This window comes from Babylonia areolata, chromosome 15 (genome assembly GCF_041734735.1).
Source record: "Babylonia areolata isolate BAREFJ2019XMU chromosome 15, ASM4173473v1, whole genome shotgun sequence".
Classification (NCBI taxonomy): Eukaryota; Metazoa; Mollusca; class Gastropoda; order Neogastropoda; family Buccinidae; genus Babylonia; species Babylonia areolata.
In genome coordinates this window covers 8,700,246-8,718,602 of record NC_134890.1, presented here as the reverse complement: position 1 = coordinate 8,718,602, position 18,357 = coordinate 8,700,246, and the positions used below count along the sequence as shown (strand labels likewise).

The 18,357-nt window shown below is 43.2% G+C and overlaps 2 protein-coding genes across 2 annotated transcripts in view; both read right to left on the bottom strand.

The window, feature by feature from the left end:
• The window catches only part of LOC143290163 (short-chain dehydrogenase/reductase family 9C member 7-like), a 5,388-nt gene extending 1,443 nt beyond the window's left edge, over positions 1-3,945 (bottom strand). The window contains exons 1-3 of the mRNA XM_076599469.1: positions 3,716-3,945; positions 1,444-1,650; positions 724-906 (exon numbers count right to left, since the gene is read on the bottom strand). Of these exons, the coding sequence (XP_076455584.1) occupies positions 724-906; positions 1,444-1,650; positions 3,716-3,830 (505 nt within the window). The 5' untranslated portion in view covers positions 3,831-3,945. The remainder of the gene's footprint in view (positions 1-723; positions 907-1,443; positions 1,651-3,715) is intronic.
• A 1,870-nt stretch (positions 3,946-5,815) lies between these two features.
• LOC143290408 (actin CyI, cytoplasmic-like) lies at positions 5,816-10,896 on the bottom strand. Its single transcript, XM_076599820.1, has 8 exons — positions 10,706-10,896; positions 9,742-9,906; positions 9,037-9,276; positions 8,536-8,674; positions 8,124-8,231; positions 7,604-7,795; positions 6,846-6,965; positions 5,816-6,058 (listed from the first exon to the last, which is right to left on the bottom strand). Exons 2-8 carry the CDS (start codon positions 9,874-9,876, stop codon positions 5,853-5,855), a joined length of 1,140 nt encoding a protein of 379 aa, XP_076455935.1. The 5' UTR covers positions 9,877-9,906; positions 10,706-10,896; the 3' UTR covers positions 5,816-5,852.
• Positions 10,897-18,357: the final 7,461 nt, after the last annotated feature.

Sequence of the window (18,357 nt, the reverse complement as noted above, 5' to 3'; positions counted from 1 at the left end):
CATGACGGCTTGCAGTGCCCAAGCGGTGAGCTAGGGGAGGGAAGGGCGAGGGCGGGGTGGGGGCGGAAAGACACGAAAAACCGTAGTTCTGGAGTATCCACCACCCCACCCGACGGGCGCAATGGCCGAGTGGTTAAAGCGTTGGACTTTCAATCTCAGGGTCCTGGATTCGAATCTCGGTAACGGCGCCAGGTGACTAAAGGGTGGGGAGTTTTCCGATCTCCGAAGTCAACGTATGTGCAGACCTGCTTGTGCCTGAAACCCCTTCCTGTGTATACACACATTAAAGATTCTGTAATCCATGTCAGCGTTCGGTGGGTTATGGAAACAAGAACATGCTCAGCATGCACACCCCCGAATGGCTGTTTTCATGGCGGGGTAAAATAATCAAAACGGTCATACGCATAAAATGTTACCTGTCTGTGTGAGTGTGTATGTGTGCCGGACTGTAACCTGATTGAATGACACAGGAAATGAATGATGAGCGCCCAATGGCAGCTGTCAGTCGGCTCTATCCAGGTAGGCAGCCTGTTATTCAAAAGACTCCATGTTTGTAAAGCGCGTAGAGCTTGGTCTCTGACCGAGGATTGGTGTACGTACCCATATCATGTCACATCTGTGCCCTCTCCCCTCCATCCTGCCCGTCTCCCTCCCACCACAGACCCAATATACAGGGAATATAGGGTCTTCACTCCCACCCATCCTTCTCCATTCAAACCTTACCGGCCAGACTGGACAGGTTGACGACTCGCCCCCTTGTGGCCCTGACCAAGGGGAGGAAAGCCTTGGTGACTCTGACGGTGCCGAGCCAGTTGATGTTCATGACGGTCTGGTACTGTTCCAGGGAGCACCACTCTGCCTCCGCGAACACTGCCACCCCCGCGTTGTTCACCACCGCCCACAGACCTGCCACACCCACCCCCACCCCCCACTGCATTGTCAGCACTGACACAGTGGTGATGAGCCGCGACTAACTGCTGCTCATCTTGGAAGGGTTGACTTTGCAAGACGAATGACAAACGGCTTTAATCTACATATCCAAGTAAAAAAACAAACAAAAACAACAACTACACAAAACAAAAAACGACAAAGTCCAGATACTTTACTTTAAACAATGATGATAATAATATCATCATCATCATAAGTGAAAGAAGAAGATAAATAAGATGATGACGGGCTGTAATAATAATAAGAGGAGGAAGAAGAGCAATAATAATAAGATGACTGAGGAAGAAGAGCAATAATGTTAATGATGATGATGACTTTCATCTGGTGCAGTTCTTCAGAAAGAACTTAAATCATCAGAATATCATTTTAATCGGACACATATTGCTTTGCACAATGTTATGGGACTCTGTTAACCCTAACCCTAGGGACACTATTAAAACAATTTGCTGGAACAGAACCGACCCTCAAATGACAAAGCAGAGAGGAGATCAGTACCGTTTCCCCACTGTCGATCAACGTATGTCCTCGCCTTAGTTACTTGTTCATCACTTGTGACGTCAAGCTGGATGACCTCAATATTCGATGACGTTTTACAGAGCTTTACAGCGCCCTCTCCTGTGGCATCCAAGCATCCGGCAAAGACCCGGTAACCCAGCTTTGCCAGCTGAATAGCCAGCATGTGCCCAAATCCTCGATCGCATCCTGGAGTCACAGATAAAATGTAACTGTACTGAGATTGACATATGAATCGGGTGCCACACGTTTCCCCCAAGATTTGTTCTCCAAAACCGGCCCCCTCCTTTTCCGTCTTCATGTCAGCAGAATCGTTTCGCCAATATGCTCATATTCGTTCTGCCTTCACACATACGTTGGTTTCGCAAACAGGTGAAGCCATGCTCACATTTCACGACAGAAGCATTTTTCAACCTCATCTTCTAAACCACATTCAGGCCATGATAGAATCAGGCCATGCATTTTGCACGTTTGCATCTTCATTCACCCGACTGGAAATTACTGCTGAATTGTTATGTATAATTGATTGTATAACTGAACATTCTTCAAATATAGTACACATTAGTGTGAGACAATTAAAACTGAATCTGCATTCACTCTTCTGAAACTATGAAGCTGTTGGTGAACACAAAAATCACCACTAACAGCCATTCACAGACGAAACGAACGCCTGAAAGGGAATAAAGATGCCATTGTGGAAGGGCAAAAGACGGGAAAAGCTGAACGTTTGCTCATATGCAATTTACATTGAAAATGTACACTTTAACAACTGTGAATGCTATTGATAAACTCGATGTATTTGGATGTTTACAGTTCTGTATTCTGGTGGGCACAAGACGTGGGCGAAACGAACGTACTCAACAGTCTGTAGGCGAAACGCGAGTAGGGGAAACGTGGTGCACCGTATGATCTGTATAGTTGTTAATGGTATATAATTATAGCCTAGTATCAACAACACATTTGTTTTGCAGTTGAATGCTGTTGTGTATGTATCTAAAAATGGAACAGATCTGCTGTAAAACAAAATTCATCTCCCTTTCTGCGTCTTTGTCTGTGTCTCTGTTTCTGTCAAACGCACACACACACACACACACACACACACACACACACATTTGTTGCGATTGTTTCGTTCATTTCATTTATCAGGTGTTCTCGATTACAAAATTCTATGCATAATGTTTGATACGGTAATGTTTATTGCGCTATAGTTGCATTTTATCCTTCAGACCTCTTGTGTGTTCTTTTCTTCATGGGGTTGGGCTTTGCATTACCCGAATGGGTTCTACATACTATATGCTTTTGACAGAAAACAATCTTAACTTTAAGGCTGATATACATGCACGCGCGCGCGCGCGCGCGCACACACACACACACACACACACACACACACACGCACGCACACACACCAGGGAGAAAGTGTGAGAAAGAGGGAATGGAGAGGAGGCACAGAGAGAGAGATAGGGCAGAGACAGACGGATACACGCATGCACACGCACATGCATGCACACACCAAGAAGTGAGTGTAAGAGAGAGGGAATGGAGAGGAGGCAGAGAGAGAGAGAGAGAGACAGACACAGAGAGAGACAGAGAGACAGACAGACAGACAGAAGGCAGAGACAGACACACGAACGTACACGTACACACACACGCGCGCGCGCGCGCACGCCCCCTCACCCACACACACATGCAAACAGATTGATGGTGACATAAAAACGCAAATAATAAGAATCAAGCTCTTTTTCAATTTATCAAAATCAGGAAGCTACCACCCCAACACACCCCTACACACCCCTACACACACACAAGAACCTGTTCTCAAAACAAGAGCACAGCACGATATCCCGCTGAGGCAGTGTCAGGTCAGGAATAAATCGATAACACTGCTGTAATGCAAGTGCCTGTGGTTCCACCGCTGTGTTGGCACTTAGTCAGACCACATTGCTGTCCTTAGAGACACCAGACAAGGCATTGTGGAACCTTATGCTATGGCTAACAGTAGAAGCGTGCCGATCTCTTTATATATATATATATATGTGTGTGTGTGTGTGTGTGTGTGTGTGTGTGTGTGTGTGTGTGTGCGAGTGTGTGTGCGTGTGAAGACTACTGTGTGGACGAGCATAAGAGAAGACTGCTCCACACACACACACACAAACAAACAAACACAAACACCACCCTCCCACCCATCATACACATAGACAGACTGAGATAGACAGACAGTAGATTAAAATAACGATAACGAAAGAAGATAGGCTACCTGTAATGAGAACAGCTTTTCCTTCAGAATCAACACGTCGACGTCTGATCAAAACATTCACAGTCACACAAACTGCTACCACTATCAGAGCCAAACCGAATGAACAAATAAACATGGCAGCACTGATATCAAAGCAAACTCATCAGACAGCAAACAGTCAAAGGTAACAACCGTCGACTGACAACTGAAACATCTCAGTCGTTATTCTTCACACTCGAAAGCAGACGAGAACTGGCCCTTGTCGCAGTCCCGCAGTGCACAGCGCGCAAAACCTATCATTGATTTTCATTGGCTGATATGCGTGGGTGCACTTGATCCATGACCCTGTGACAACGTGTGGTCATGGAGAATAATTCATGTGTGTGTGTGTGTGTGTGTGATAGATTTAGGACTTACGCTTGCGCTTGCGCGCGCACGTGCTTATGTGACGTGTGTGTGGATATGAGCTCTTCCTCATTTGCTTACACACTAAAATATATATCATGTTTTGTTTGTATCCTTTCCATGTTTATATCATGGGCCTGTGGCTTGCTGTAGGGGGAAATCAAAACAGGTTTCGTATTGAAATACTTACATTCTCCACGCTTGACCAAACTCTCCTCAGTACGAGCTTTTTAACCTGGAATACGAACTCGGCAAACACATTCGTGTTGAGACGCGTTTGTAACCCGGCTCCATGTTTCGCCAGAGAGAGAGAGAGAGAGAGACCGACATTAGCGAACAATACCAAGCGAGTGCATTTTTATTTTGTTACAAATTTGTCGCAATAGAGTGTGAAATTCGAGTTCCCCTCCCCAGGCAGTGCACGTCGTTAAGAGCACCGGCACCCTCTCACCCCCTTCTCTCAGGCTGTCTGTCTGTCTCTGTCTATCCATCTATCTGTCTCTTTGAAAGTTTTATTTTATTTCGTGTCAAGATGGAGTTTTGTATAGAAATATGCCAAGGACAATTATGACCGTGTTGTTGCCGTGGGTTATTTACGTGCGCAAAGTGCATGCTAACCCGGCTTGTCGTCTCGTCCGAATGACCATTTGGTGGTGGGTGGGGGAGGGAGGCCGGGGGACTGGGGGACTGGGGAGGAAGAAAAAATAGGAAGTGCAAAAAAATCGTCACAGTGCATGGATCCAGTTTGAAATATTCTAAAGACTGTGTGCAAAAGAAGAAAATGATCAATGGCGAATGCTTTCCCGTGTGTGTGTGTGTGTGTGTGTGTGTGTGTGTGTGTGTGTGTGTGTGTGTGTGAGAGAGAGAGAGAGAGAGAGAGAGAGAGAGAGAGAGAGATTGCATTCGACTTCAATAATCACTTCAGAAACATATTTTCAAAGGAATGAAAAAATCTTCTTTATTGAAAGGATCAGTAAAAGTAATAACACACGCCAGCGTGTGCCTGATAAAAACAAAAAACAAAATTCATGATGATATACAACGTAACGAAATAGTACCATGTCATTTACAAGTTCAAGATTAGTTTATACGACTCGCTCCTCCCGCCCTCCCTCTCTTCCAAACCCCCTTTATCGTTTTCTCCCACCACACACTTATTTCACTCCTGCTTAGAGATCCACACGCAGGTGTGTTCGTTCTACACAGACTTCCCACCGGCACCACTTTCCGAACTAACTCAGTCCAGTCTCCAATCCCCAATAACACGTGCTCAAACGTTTTGGAAATGCTCATTCTTCAGGGAAATTTCTTATGGACGAGAGCGATCCATGGCTCATCAGTTTTTGAACCACATTGATATCCACGGGTACAATTTGGAAACACACACACACACACACACACACACACACACACACACACACACACACACACAAATACATCCCACCCCCATCGTCCTCGTTCTGAATATACCACTATCACATATCTTAACCCCAGTGTTAACCCTTACAATACAGATGGAAGGTGCGATCGTGAAGGTTTCTAGTGGACTTCATTGCAGTCCTGTTCATCTGCGTCATACCTTCATCCTCTCATCCACAGACACACGTTATCTCCCCATCCTACACTTCCTCAAGCATTCATGTAATCACTTTCCATTGACAAAAGTTAAATCCCCCCCCAACCCACCACCCACCCCCACACACATCTACTTTCGGTCATCTCTCCAGTCCTTTCGACACTGTCGGAAATCTGCTCAGAAACACTTCCTGTGCACAATGGACGGTCCACACTCGTCGTACTCCTGCTTGGAGATCCACATCTGCTGGAAGGTGGAAAGAGAAGCCAGGATGGAACCACCGATCCACACAGAGTACTTTCGCTCCGGGGGCGCGATGACCTTGACCTTGATAGAGCTTGGGGCCATGGCGGACATCTCTTTGTTCAGGCGGTCAGCGAGACCTGCACAGCGACACATCAGACAGTTAGATTTACGTCACCATCCTGTGGATGTCATATACTTTCAGGAGAGGGCAAAGGCAGACAAGCACGCTGAGAATGTTAGTGCGTGTGTGTACGTGTGCATGCTTCGTGACTGGCTGGTTAGTTCGTTAGTTCATTCTTCTTTGATTCAGTTCTTCACCTCTCTCTCTCTCTCTCTCTCTGTGTGTGTGTGTGTGTGTGTGTGTGTGTGTGTGTGTGTGTGTGTGTGTGTGTGTGTGTGTGTGTGTGTGTGTGTGTGTGTGTGTGTGTTTTCACATAAAATGAATATGCATATATAGGCCTATGTATAGAAACATTCTCTCTCTGTCTCTCTCTGTATATAAATACATATACATCGTTTATACATATAAATATATATATATATATGTGTGTGTGTGTGTGTGTGTGTGTGTGTTTGAATGTCATGTTTGTATTTCTATAACCTTTTGTCATTTTGTGAATATTTTTTTTATTTCTTTTCTCTTTGCTCTGGGGGCTGGATGTAAGAAAGCATTTGCATGCTTGTTCCACTTCCCTCATTAAAAAAGTTCTCCCTCCCTCACTCTATCTGTGTGTGTGTGTGTGTGTGTGTGTGTGTGTGTGTGTGTGTGTGTGTGTGTGTGTGTGTGTGTGTGAATCTATCTATCTATCTATCAATCACTAGAAGACTAGGCAATGCCTTTAATCTTTATGCTTGAGTAATACGTCTTTGGGTCTCGAGTCTCTCTCATCCACACCCCATCCCCCCAAACACACACACACTGACCAGGATACATGGTGGAGCCTCCAGACAGCACGGTGTTGCAGTAGAGGTCACGACGGATGTCCACATCACATTTCTGGATACTGTTGTGCACCAGTTCGTGCATCCCCGCTAGCTCACTGCCTGTGCACGGGAAAACCGTCATGTTGTTAAGCCATGCAAACTTTTTTTTTTCCATTGCTGGGAGTTTTACTAACCTGTTGAATAGCAGCTCAATACTGCACGTGAGCATGCAAACGTACAAAAGCAAGCACGGACACACACTCTCACTCTCTCTCTCTCTCTCTCCATCACACACACACACACACACACACACACCAGAGCACACCCAAAAGACACGTGATAGAATGAAGAAAAACAGGAAGGAAGGTTCAGAAAGAATGGAAGAAATGAGGCAGGCATCTCATGATGACAGACACAGATCCTGTGCATCACAGAACCTTTCCAGAGAGAGGAGACACACAGAGGCAGGCAGTCAGGAATGTCAGAAAGAAAGAAAGGAAGAGAAGAGAAACGGTCTCCGACTGACCAACAAAGACAGACTGGAAGAAGTCAGTCAGGGCACGTGGGTCCCAGACAGGAGGACAGAAAGACAAGAGGAGGGGGAGGAAAACAAGAATGAAAGGACAGGAACAGACACAGCCAATGACCCAGCAAGACAGTACAGAAGACAGCCTCAGAGGCACGGGATTCCCAGAAAAGACGACATAAAGACAAGAGGACAGACAGGAAAAGAGAGAAAGACATGACACCCAACTGACCCCCGAAGGCCGGCTGGAAGAGGAGCTCCGGGGCCCGGAACCTCTCATTGCCCACAGTGATGATCCCGCCGTCAGGCAGCTCGTAGCTCTTCTCCACACTGCTGGACTGGCCGGCACTGCTCAGCTCCTGGTCAAAGTCCAGCGCCACGTAACACAGCTTCTCCTTCACGTCTCGCACGATCTCAAGCTCAGCTGGAATGCGGAAAACATTTGTGTCACTGTTGTTTGGGGCTTGAGCCAGACCACCATCGTCAGTCTGTTTTCTTTAGCAAGCGAACATACATTTTAACTTCTGAGTTGGTTGCTTCAATAGTCTTATTGCCACGGTAAACTAGGCTGATTATCTTTTGTATCTCGAACGAAAATGGAGCAACCCAGCAATATGAACACACACACTCCCTCTCTCTCTCTCGTTCTCTGTGTCACACACACACACACACACACACACACACACATATATATATATATATATATATATATATATATATATATATCCTTCCATCCATACAATCATACATACCAGAACCAGTAAAGCTGTAGCCACGTTCAGTGAGAAGTCTCTGGAGGTAAGCGGTCAGGTCTCTGCCGGCCAGGTCAATGCGTTGTATGGCGTGAGGCAGGGCGTAGCCTGCAACATCCACACAGCTCGGTACATAACATCGTTGTAACAGTATAGACGTTGATTAATTCTGCAATAATAACAGAGATATCTTTCTATCTACACTTCCTTTGTTGTGTGAAAGAAAATATCTCTGCAGCTATTATGAGGTCTATCGTAAGTGATTGTAAATGGAAATCCCAAATGGCGTGTAAAAACTGGCAAAACACGAAGTTGCCACATCGAAAGCCCCAGGACCGTTCTACTGACATCCACAAACTGAGCACCACATGACAGACTCCATCTCTGGGGACCCTGTGAAAGTGACCCTCACCTTCATAAATGGGCACCACGTGAGAGACTCCATCCCCAGAGTCAAAGACGATGCCGGTGGTTCTGCCCGAAGCGTAGAGAGAGAGGACGGCCTGGATGCCAACATAGAAGGCTGGGGTGTTGAACGTCTCGAACATGATCTGAAAGCCAGTGACCTTGGTTAACAGGCAGTCAGGTGCAAGCTCTCGCCATCGTCTGTAATTTATTCAACTCGTAGTGTTCAAGACTTATCACTGTTTTTATCACATCACTCTGTGACAGACATTATAGTTAGCACTGGCCGTTGGCCATTCAAGGTATAGAATTCCACTGGTCTGTTATCAACTTTATCAGTAAGCCATTATGCATACCAGTGTCTTAGCTCGACCAAATTTTGCTTTCCATTCTTAACTTTCCGAAAAAAAACCCACAACTAATGCCTCCTGACAAATGTTAGCCTTGAACCAAACACCAATGTCATCATGAAAACACCTTATCTTTGAAGTAAATCTTTCCCAGCTACCTGTGTCATTTTCTCTCGGTTGGCTTTAGGGTTGAGGGGAGCCTCAGTGAGCAGAAGGGGGTGTTCCTCAGGGGCCACCCTCAACTCGTTGTAGAAGGTGTGGTGCCATATACGCTCCATGTCGTCCCAGTTGCTGACGATGCCGTGTTCCACAGGGTACTGCAAGGACAGCATGCCCCTCTTGCTCTGTGCTTCGTCCCCAACGTAGCACTCTTTGTGGCCCATACCCACCATCACGTTCTGCACACACACACACACACACACACACACACACAACACAGTCGCATAAGGTATAATGAACATTCATGCCTGGGTGTTTACATCAGTACTAAACAACATGTTATAGACGTCAGTGTGATACATGTATATCTGTGCACTTCCGATATACGTTTATACCTGTGTCTCCGAATGTTTAATCTTTTGCTTATTGTATTTTTTTTCATTGCACGTGTCTGTGAAAAACCTCCACTGGTATTCAGGCGGACATGTATGAGATAAAAACACCTGATAGTTAAACAATTGTGCCAAAGTGTTAATAGAAATCTGGATATATCATACGTTTCCTTATGCTGGGTATGCTGACCTCTCTAAAACTCAAACATCGCTACGCAAGAAAAAATCAGTTCATACCATGCTTAGATATACCTGATTATGTAGACAAATCTACCTGCAGTTTATTGTGTTTATTTCCTCAGTGAGGCCCACCTGGTACTTGGGTCTGCCAATGAGAGCAGGGAACACAGCACGTGGAGCGTCATCCCCAGCAAAGCCAGCCTTACACATGCCGGAGCCGTTGTCAATCACCAAGGCTGCCACGTCGTCGTAGTCGTAGGAACTCATCGTCACAGGTAACTTGTCTGCTGCTTGTGTCTGGAACAAATTAACATTCAAATAAACGTCCTCACTTGGACTTTTTATGTTACTATCCATATTTCATCAGTTTTAGCAAGTTGTGTTCAATACATAAATATACAGGCCTACTAAAACAGTACAGGAACTGCTGAACACCACTGAAATGACTCAGAAGCAATGCAGAACCCCGGGTGGTGGGTGGTTGCCTTGTGTACCTGGCATTGGTAGCTCCCTGAAGACTGAAAGCTGTTTATGGGAACTGGCGAGAGTGCAGGATAGAAGTGACGGGAAAAGAGATAGCTTAAGAGCAGGCAGTAATACCCCTGTGAAAACAAAGGAAAGATGATTAAGGAAAAAACAGAACCTTCCTACTTTTGAATCTAACACTGAATGACCTGCCATATGGTCTGTTTGCGTACTCTCTCTCTCTCTCTCTCTCTCCAAGATAATCGTCTAATCAGTGTAACTTTGCTATGGTAAAGTCTATCGAGTTTCGCCAATGGAATTACAATCACAGATACAAAATCATATAATGTTATAATGTGTTAATTCAACGAAACTCTCAGTCGACAAAGTGTGTATGGCAATGCTGAATAGGAAATGAAATGACAAAAACAATCCATTCGCACACACACACACACACACACACACACACACACACACACACACACACACACACACAAAACAAAAAAAAACGTATATGGCTATCCTCAATACAGCAGTTGAGTACGAATCACAGGATTTGATACCTTTCGTCGAACTTTTTTTTTTCCATTTTCTTTGTCTTACTTATCTGTTTATCTCATTAAATAATCACCTTAAACAATTGAGCTGGGATCACTTCTCTGTTTCGTCGTTTGCAGTGGTGACCAAAAAGACTGGCTCAATACGTAACCAAGACTGATGATGGGGTTCAACGCAAGAAGTTTGTGTGCTGATCAGAAGTCCTTCGCTTGCTGGTTCTCGAGTCGTCTGCTTCGGCCCAGCCGCTGAACGAATATTTATAGTCAGAGACCTTCATTTTTTTCCTGGAACAATAAGGTACCCGCCTTCCTTAGAAAAGGTGATTCCCAAATTCAGAAATAGTATCTTGTGAAGCCGGGTGTGTGCGACAGTCAATCAATTTGCTGTGACTAAGCCAGGTGACAATGTGTTTGCCAGTGACTGCGTGTGTTGGCACTGGTAAACACAGTCCATGCTTGCCACCTCTCTCACTTTCGGTCAGTCTGTCTGTCTGTCTCTCCTGGGGTGCGCGTGCGCATGTGTGTGTGTGTGTGACTGACTCAGTGTCTCACTTCTTCACCCCGGCTCCCAAAGTCATGATCCGTCTCTTTTAGTTCACCACAGGGCACACACACACACACAGACACACACACAGACACAGACAGACAGACAGACACACACACACACACACACACACACACACACACACACACACACACTGAGACAGACAGACAGACACACACACACACACACACACACACACACACACACACACACACACACACACACACAAGCTCGCGCGCATGTGTGGGACGTTTGTATTTATATATGCATTTGAACTAAGCGTGTGTGCGTGCCTGTCTGTCTGTCTCTGTCTCTGTATCTCTCTCTCTCTAGGTGTAGATTAACGAGGACAGATCGGAAGAAGAGGTCATGCCTAAAATATCCTTGAATAAAAAACACTTTGAGTTCTGAGATCTGAGTTCTTAGTCTCTCTCTCTCTCTCTCTCTCTCTCTCTCTCTCTCTCTCTCTCTCGCTCATGGTATACATACATACATACATAGAATTTGATGGAGTGTCTAACGCCACAAAACAGTGAATACGTCTGATTTTTTTTCTTTCTAATCCAGTTACAATCTATCAATCTTTGTCGAAGATAAGACGTTCAGCATACCCTACGCCGCGTGTGAACCAAACATGCCCGTATTCAAATAATTACTTACATTGGTAACCCAGGTTTTTGGTGTTTGTTTGTTTGTTTTTCAATAGCACCGAAATGATATGTATGATCGAGTATGCTATTTTCTTCCATGCAGACGAACTTTAACCAGTATGTGTATTAAATCTAAGATTTGAATGATCTCGATTATGTTTGTTCCGTCTCTCTTTAAACACTTTCTTTTGGCGTTCCCAAGAAACGTTTTAAAAGCAAACAGCTGCATCTTTTCACGTTGTTCAATAGTTTTATCAAGTCCCATTACTTCTGTGCCATATTGAACAAACGAGAGAGAGAGATTGAGAGAGACAGAGACACAGAGAGAGAAGAAAGAAAGAAAAAAAGAAATAAAGAAAGATTCCAGATGGTTTATTCATGTATAGGCCTAGAGCCTTTATGAAGGGGTATGTGAACATTATTCCTTTTTTATATAGACAAACATCCCATTGCAATGCATGTTAACGAAAGAAAGAAAGAAAGAGAGACAGAGACAGATAGAAAGAAAGAATGAAAGTAAGTAAGAGATAGATATAAAGAAAAGAAGAAAGGAGGAAAAATATAGAAAGATATGAAGAAAGAAAGAGAGATAACGAAAGAAAGAAAGAAAGAAAGGAATAAAGAAAGAAAGAATAAAGAGAGATGTATAAAAAAAAGAATGAAAGAGAGAGAAACAGAGAGAGACAGAGAGTGCAGGTGATATCGAACAGCTTCCATATCTTTCTGGAGCAAACAATCTGTCTTTCGCAAAGTGTTGACTGGTTTCTGGGTTGCAAAATGCCCAGCAAGTCTGGTTCAGACTGAACTCTTTCGGGAACAAAGAAGGCTGGTTCAGAGAAGATGGCCATTCAGGATGTGCTTCCTATCCATTGGAGGTTTTCTTCTTCTTCCTTCTCATTGTCTTCCTTCATACTTTTCACTGTTTTTATTTTATTGTATTGCACAATGTAAACGTCCTTGTTTGTTTGTTGTTTTTTTTGGTTTTTTTTTTTTTGTTTTTTTTTGGGGGGGGGTTGTTTTGTTTTGCTTTGTTTTGTATTCATGGACAGTACCAATTCAAGCATGGCAAGAATGCGTTTAGACAGATGTATTCATCTACCACAGTTAAAAAAAAACAACAACAACAACAAAAAACAACAACAACAAAGACACATTACAATAGGTTGAGAAATGACAAACATCCATTTCTTAAATGGGTCAAACCAAATCATTCCTGAAGGCTTGTGACGTACCAATTGATGTAAAGAAAACAGCACCACCAAAAAATAACAACATTAAAACCACTGCTTATTACATTTATTCATTTCCATGGATGATATGATTTTTGTCCTCAATACCGAACATTATTGTATTCTCATCCTATCAGGAATTTTTGTGTGCTTTAACTAAAGTAGACAGAAAGACACACATTCTTGGGTGTTGACATTGAGGTAGTAGAGCCCGATAATACTTCTGACAGGCATTTTTCTTTTGATAATTGCTCAGCATCTTTCTTCCTTGGGCTGGAGGGAAAGCTGGCCGGGTTTTGGGGGGAAGGGGGGGGGGGGTATCAGGAGAGGTAGGTGGACGAGTGGGGTGGACGGTTGTGGAAGGCAATATAAGTAGTGTGGGGCTAGAGTATAGGGGTTTGTGGGGAAGAAAGTAGCTTGGGGGTGAATGGATTTGTTGAAGTTGGGGCGGGAGAGGGGTTGTGAACTGTTTCGTGGGTAGGGAGATAAAATGAAACATGACAGCTGCTTCTATGATAACTACAAACGGTGAAAGTTTTTATTATTTTTTTTTTTTTTAACAACAAGAAAAAAAACACACAAAAAAAACACAAAACAACCAACCAAACAAACAAACAACAACAACAACAACAACAACAAACAAAAACACACTCACACGATCGGTTGTAAAAACAAGACTCTCTTTTGATAAGAGGTGTCCAGCGTTTCAGACCATAGTTCTGTCTCCAGGGACTTCGTTAGTTGGAAATGGATACTATTGAAATGAGAAGGGAGGTAGTAAAAGAAAGGCTTAAGAAAATCTATGAGTATCAATCAGTCAAGGAACACGAGGATGAAGAGAGAAGTGAGCCGAGATAAGGCTACGGACATGAAGAGTCACTGGAGATGGGAGAAGGTCTATAGTTGACTTCATCAATTTGTTGCGCCTTATACATATTATTAGTAGTGGTAGTAGTTGTTTTTGTTTGGTTTTTTGTTGTTGTTGTTGTTGTTGGTTTTTTTTTTTTTTTTGTATTTATCGATTATTTATTCACCCCCCCCTTTTTTTTTCTCAAGGCCTGAATGGGCGCGTTGGGTTACGCTGCTGGTCAGGCATCTGCTTGGCAGATGTGGTGTAGCGTATATGGATTTGTGGGTTACGCTGCTGGTCAGGCATCTGCTTGGCAGATGTGGTGTAGCGTATATGGATTTGTCCGAACGCAGTGACGCCTCCTTGAGCTGCTGAAAGAAAGCTGCTGAAAGGCGTGCATGTGTGTGTGTGTATATGTGTGTGTGTGTGTGTGTGTGTGTGTGTGTGTGTGTGTGTGCGTACGTGTGTGTGTGTGTGTGTGTGTGTGTGCGTACGTGTGTGTGTGGTTGTGTGTGTGTGTGTGTGTGTGTGTGCGCGCGCACTAGATAGTCTACGAAGACGATGATTGCTAACCTGCCCCAGTTCTGTCAATGCCGATAACTCAGTCCCCCAAGGTGAACAAGACAACGATAATACCCCAACCATAAACAGTGTAAACACACCCTCCGGCGCCGGGACAGACCATGTGTGTGTGTGACACCGTTAGTCAGCAGTACAGGAGTATCTCTTAAAACTATGATTTGAGAAGTAAATGCGTATCAGGAGATTCATCATGCCCATACAAGGTTTCTTGATTTTTATTTTGAGTGTTTCTTTTTTTATGTTATATTTTACTCGTGTAATGTGCCTTCAGCATTATGTATTGTATTTTAATAACAGGTGCAGTAGAAATAAACTATTATTATTATTATTATTATTATTATTATTATTGTAAGGTTCTGACTGAATTTCTGCTGTTTGCTGCGTTTACTCTCATCCATCTTGTTTACTGTTAACCGAAGCAAGCCGGGAAAATAGGTCCAGATAGTCACAAATCATTAAAAGAAAAAATAAGTGTGTGTGTGTGTGTGTGTGTGTGTGCTCCATGTGTGCCTGCGTCCGTGAGAGCGCGCGTTTGTGTGTCAGTGTATGTGTTCGCATGTATGTGTAAATGTTTATTTATCTGTGCATTCTCTCTATACAAGTAAATATTTGTCTGTTAATTTATAGACTGACAATGGCTTTGTAAATCACTCCCTTCTATGGATACCTACAAACCCGACTACAAAACTGCATATTACACACAACAGCCTATAAATATACAACAACAACATCGATCTGGCTGAATTTGGACTGTTCGCACATGCCGAACGGTGTGTGACTTTGCCCAAACATAGTCACAACCACAGGTGCAAGCAGGTTAGCACAGGTTAAAAAAGAAGAAAAAAAGAAGAGGTGTTATAGTCAGGTTCTATTTTTGGTTGGCTGAGTGGCAGGCATCGAGGAAACAACAACAGCAACTACAAAAGCGGGCTTATAATGAACAAAAACATTAACTTTCTCATGCATGCAGGCCCAGCGTGTTGTTCTTTAGCAGTCGTGTGTAATGAATTGAAATGATTATCAGTTGCCTGAGACCTTTGCAATAGGTGCGTCGAGATATCCACTTTGACTGCGAAGTTAAGAGTCGGCTAGTTTTATGATAACTTGCGGTCTCAATTGCATGAAAATGGTCTTTCTGGGCCATCTTTAGTTCTGTTGAACTTGGTCTCACAATACACACGCTCACAGACACACAGACACAGACAGACAGACAGACAGACACACACACACACACACACACACACACACACACACACACACACATATATATATATATATATATATATATATATATATATAGAGAGAGAGAGAGAGAGAGAGAGAGAGAGAGATATACACACACACACACATATATGTATTTGCAAAGTGGAGTTGTGTATATATATTTTATGTATGATTACATATATTCAGAATAGTTTTCTTTAATCTGAAAGATTGACAGAATGGTCAACTTCAGAGGCATGTCCTAGGTTTATGTGCATGAATGTGAAATTAATGTTTGAAAAAGTTGCGCAAATTATTTCCGCTTTTGTTGTTGTTGTTGCTTTTTTTTTTTTCAGCCCCGATAACGGCCTATTTCAAGTGTATGACTTACTCTTAAGTTACCCTTTAAAGGTTTCTGTTGTGTTGTTGTAATCTACTGTGTACGCATGGGTTGCCATCTAAACATTTTATGTCTTTTATTTATACATTTTGAACGACTGTGAATTCTGTGTATTGTTTATGTGTTTTACATCACAAATGAATTTCTCTTGTTGAGATAATAAAGCATTCTGTATTCTGTATGTATTACTCCGATTTTCCTCACGTCACCACAGTAGCGTGAACTGAATGGGTAGGTATACCTCAGTGACCTCGGCTAAGGAAAGTGAACCGTGGCTGACCTGAAAACATCGTCAATTAAGTTGAGAGGAAAAAGAGAATTGGCGGGGCCCGCTTTCCAGTGCCGACCCATAGACACAGTGGGTATGAATTCACTGCCACGGTGACCGTAATTGTAGGACCTCAGTTTGACCTTAATCATACCCCCGAAAGCGGAGTATGGCTGCCTACATGGCGGGGTAAAAACGGTCATACACGTAAAAGCCCACTCGTGTATATACGAGTGAACGTGGGAGTTGCATCCCACGAACGCAGAAGAAGAAGAAGACCTTAATCATGTTTCGGCCTCAAACCGCTCAATACGAACTCTACATTTAGAACTTAGTGTTTTTAAAAGTTAGCTAGGCCCTACGCAGTAGTCTTCGTCGCTATCTTTGTCACACCGTCATCAGTAGAAGTGTTTTAAAAATAATTTTTATTAAAATCTTCATCACTATCTTTTTCAGACGATGCGATGTTGTTCAGCCGAGTTTTCCACTGTGTGATTGAAATAGAAACTCAATTGGAGCAAAACAGTTCTAAATGTCATTTGGTTCACGGACGCTGGCAGTGCAGGCTCCACAATTAACTTGATCGCTGAGCCTGGTGCCAATTCAGCATCTCCCGATTCTCCATGCTCGTCATGATAACTACGCTGCCTCTCCACAGAACAGATCTTTCAACTGAAAACTGATCCAGCTTCACGTATTCTTGTGGTTTGCTTTGAAATAACATTTCAACCTCCTTTTAAAGGCCGAATCCACACCATATTTCAATTCAATAGACTATTTAAAAAAAAAAAAAATCACTCACTGTGATATTTAACTTGGATGCCGGAAATAATTTGTCAACACTGTCGCCCCCGCCACCCCAACCACCCAGCCCCAGCCCCCACCCCTGCTCTCTCTCTCTGTGTCTGTCTGTCTCTCTCTCTCTCCAAACTCATTAAAAATGCAGATTATCTAAATCGATTTGCATTTGTATGTATGTAGGGGCCTATATAGTGGCATCACGGTATGCATGTACTGCCCGGCGGGCGCGGCGGTGTGAAAGAGCTTTTTCGTCAACCATGCAAGGATTCAACGTTTGTATGCATATAAATGGTTATGTGTATATTTGACTGTTTCATTTTCTCTTTGCCCTGATGGCTGGATGTAAAACAGCATATGCACGCCTATTTAGCGGTTCCGTTTTCCTCATAAAAAAGTCAGGAATCAAGAGATCTCAATGTTCTGTTTGGCAAGTGCGGGTTAACAAGCTCAGAAAGATATGAGGATGTGGTATCACAATCCAGGCACTGGGAGCATAGACAGGGAAATTTATATTAAGTTCTGGCTTGAACAGGTAACCAATGAAGCGCCCGCAGGACAGCAGTAGCGCTCTCTCTCCTCGACTTTTTAACTACGGGATGAGTCGAGCTGCACTATTCTGTATTTTCTGGAGATCATTTGTAGAGTTTATCATTGGGAAGGCAAGCTAAGAGAGTCATATTACAATAATCTAGGCGGGATGAAATGAAGACAACAGCAAGTTGGTTGGCGGCACCAACAGACAGGAATGAATCCAGGTAAAACAGAACCAAGATTGCAGACAGAACTAGAAAAAAAAATTATATGCCAGTTATAAACAACATAAAAGCATGTCATTGAGCTATATGATTTTGATGCTTTTTTTTCTTTCAATATAATTTTGTATCATGAAAAGAAAATGTGAGTTATTTTTCATCCAAGGCTGGAATCGTTGAGGAGAACAGAAACGACACATGGGAGACAACTAGTACAAATAACGAATTGTACGATTTGTTTCCCTTGTGCAATTTTTACATGATCACGCAAATAATGGGTTTAGTTATGGTTTTTTTGTTGTTGTTTTTTAAGATGGTTGTTGCATACATTCATATTCTAAGAATATATTCGATAATGCTGTTCGATTTATTTATTTTTGTGTATTTTTGCTTTGCACAAGGAAACGGAAGTGGTCATTTTTCTAGATTTTTCTGAAGATGAGCCTC

What these genes read in the sequence shown, in the direction of transcription:
- LOC143290408 (XM_076599820.1), bottom strand. Translation starts at nt 9,876, where the DNA reads ATGAGTTCCTACGACTACGACGACGTGGCAGCCTTGGTGATTGACAAC. An exon ending in CTACAGCTTTACTGGTTCTG is followed by an intron (nt 7,796 to 8,123) that starts GTATGTATGATT and finishes TCCGCATTCCAG; the next exon opens with CTGAGCTTGAGATCGTGCGA. An exon ending in AGGCTCCACCATGTATCCTG is followed by an intron (nt 6,059 to 6,845) that starts GTCAGTGTGTGT and finishes GTCGCTGTGCAG; the next exon opens with GTCTCGCTGACCGCCTGAAC.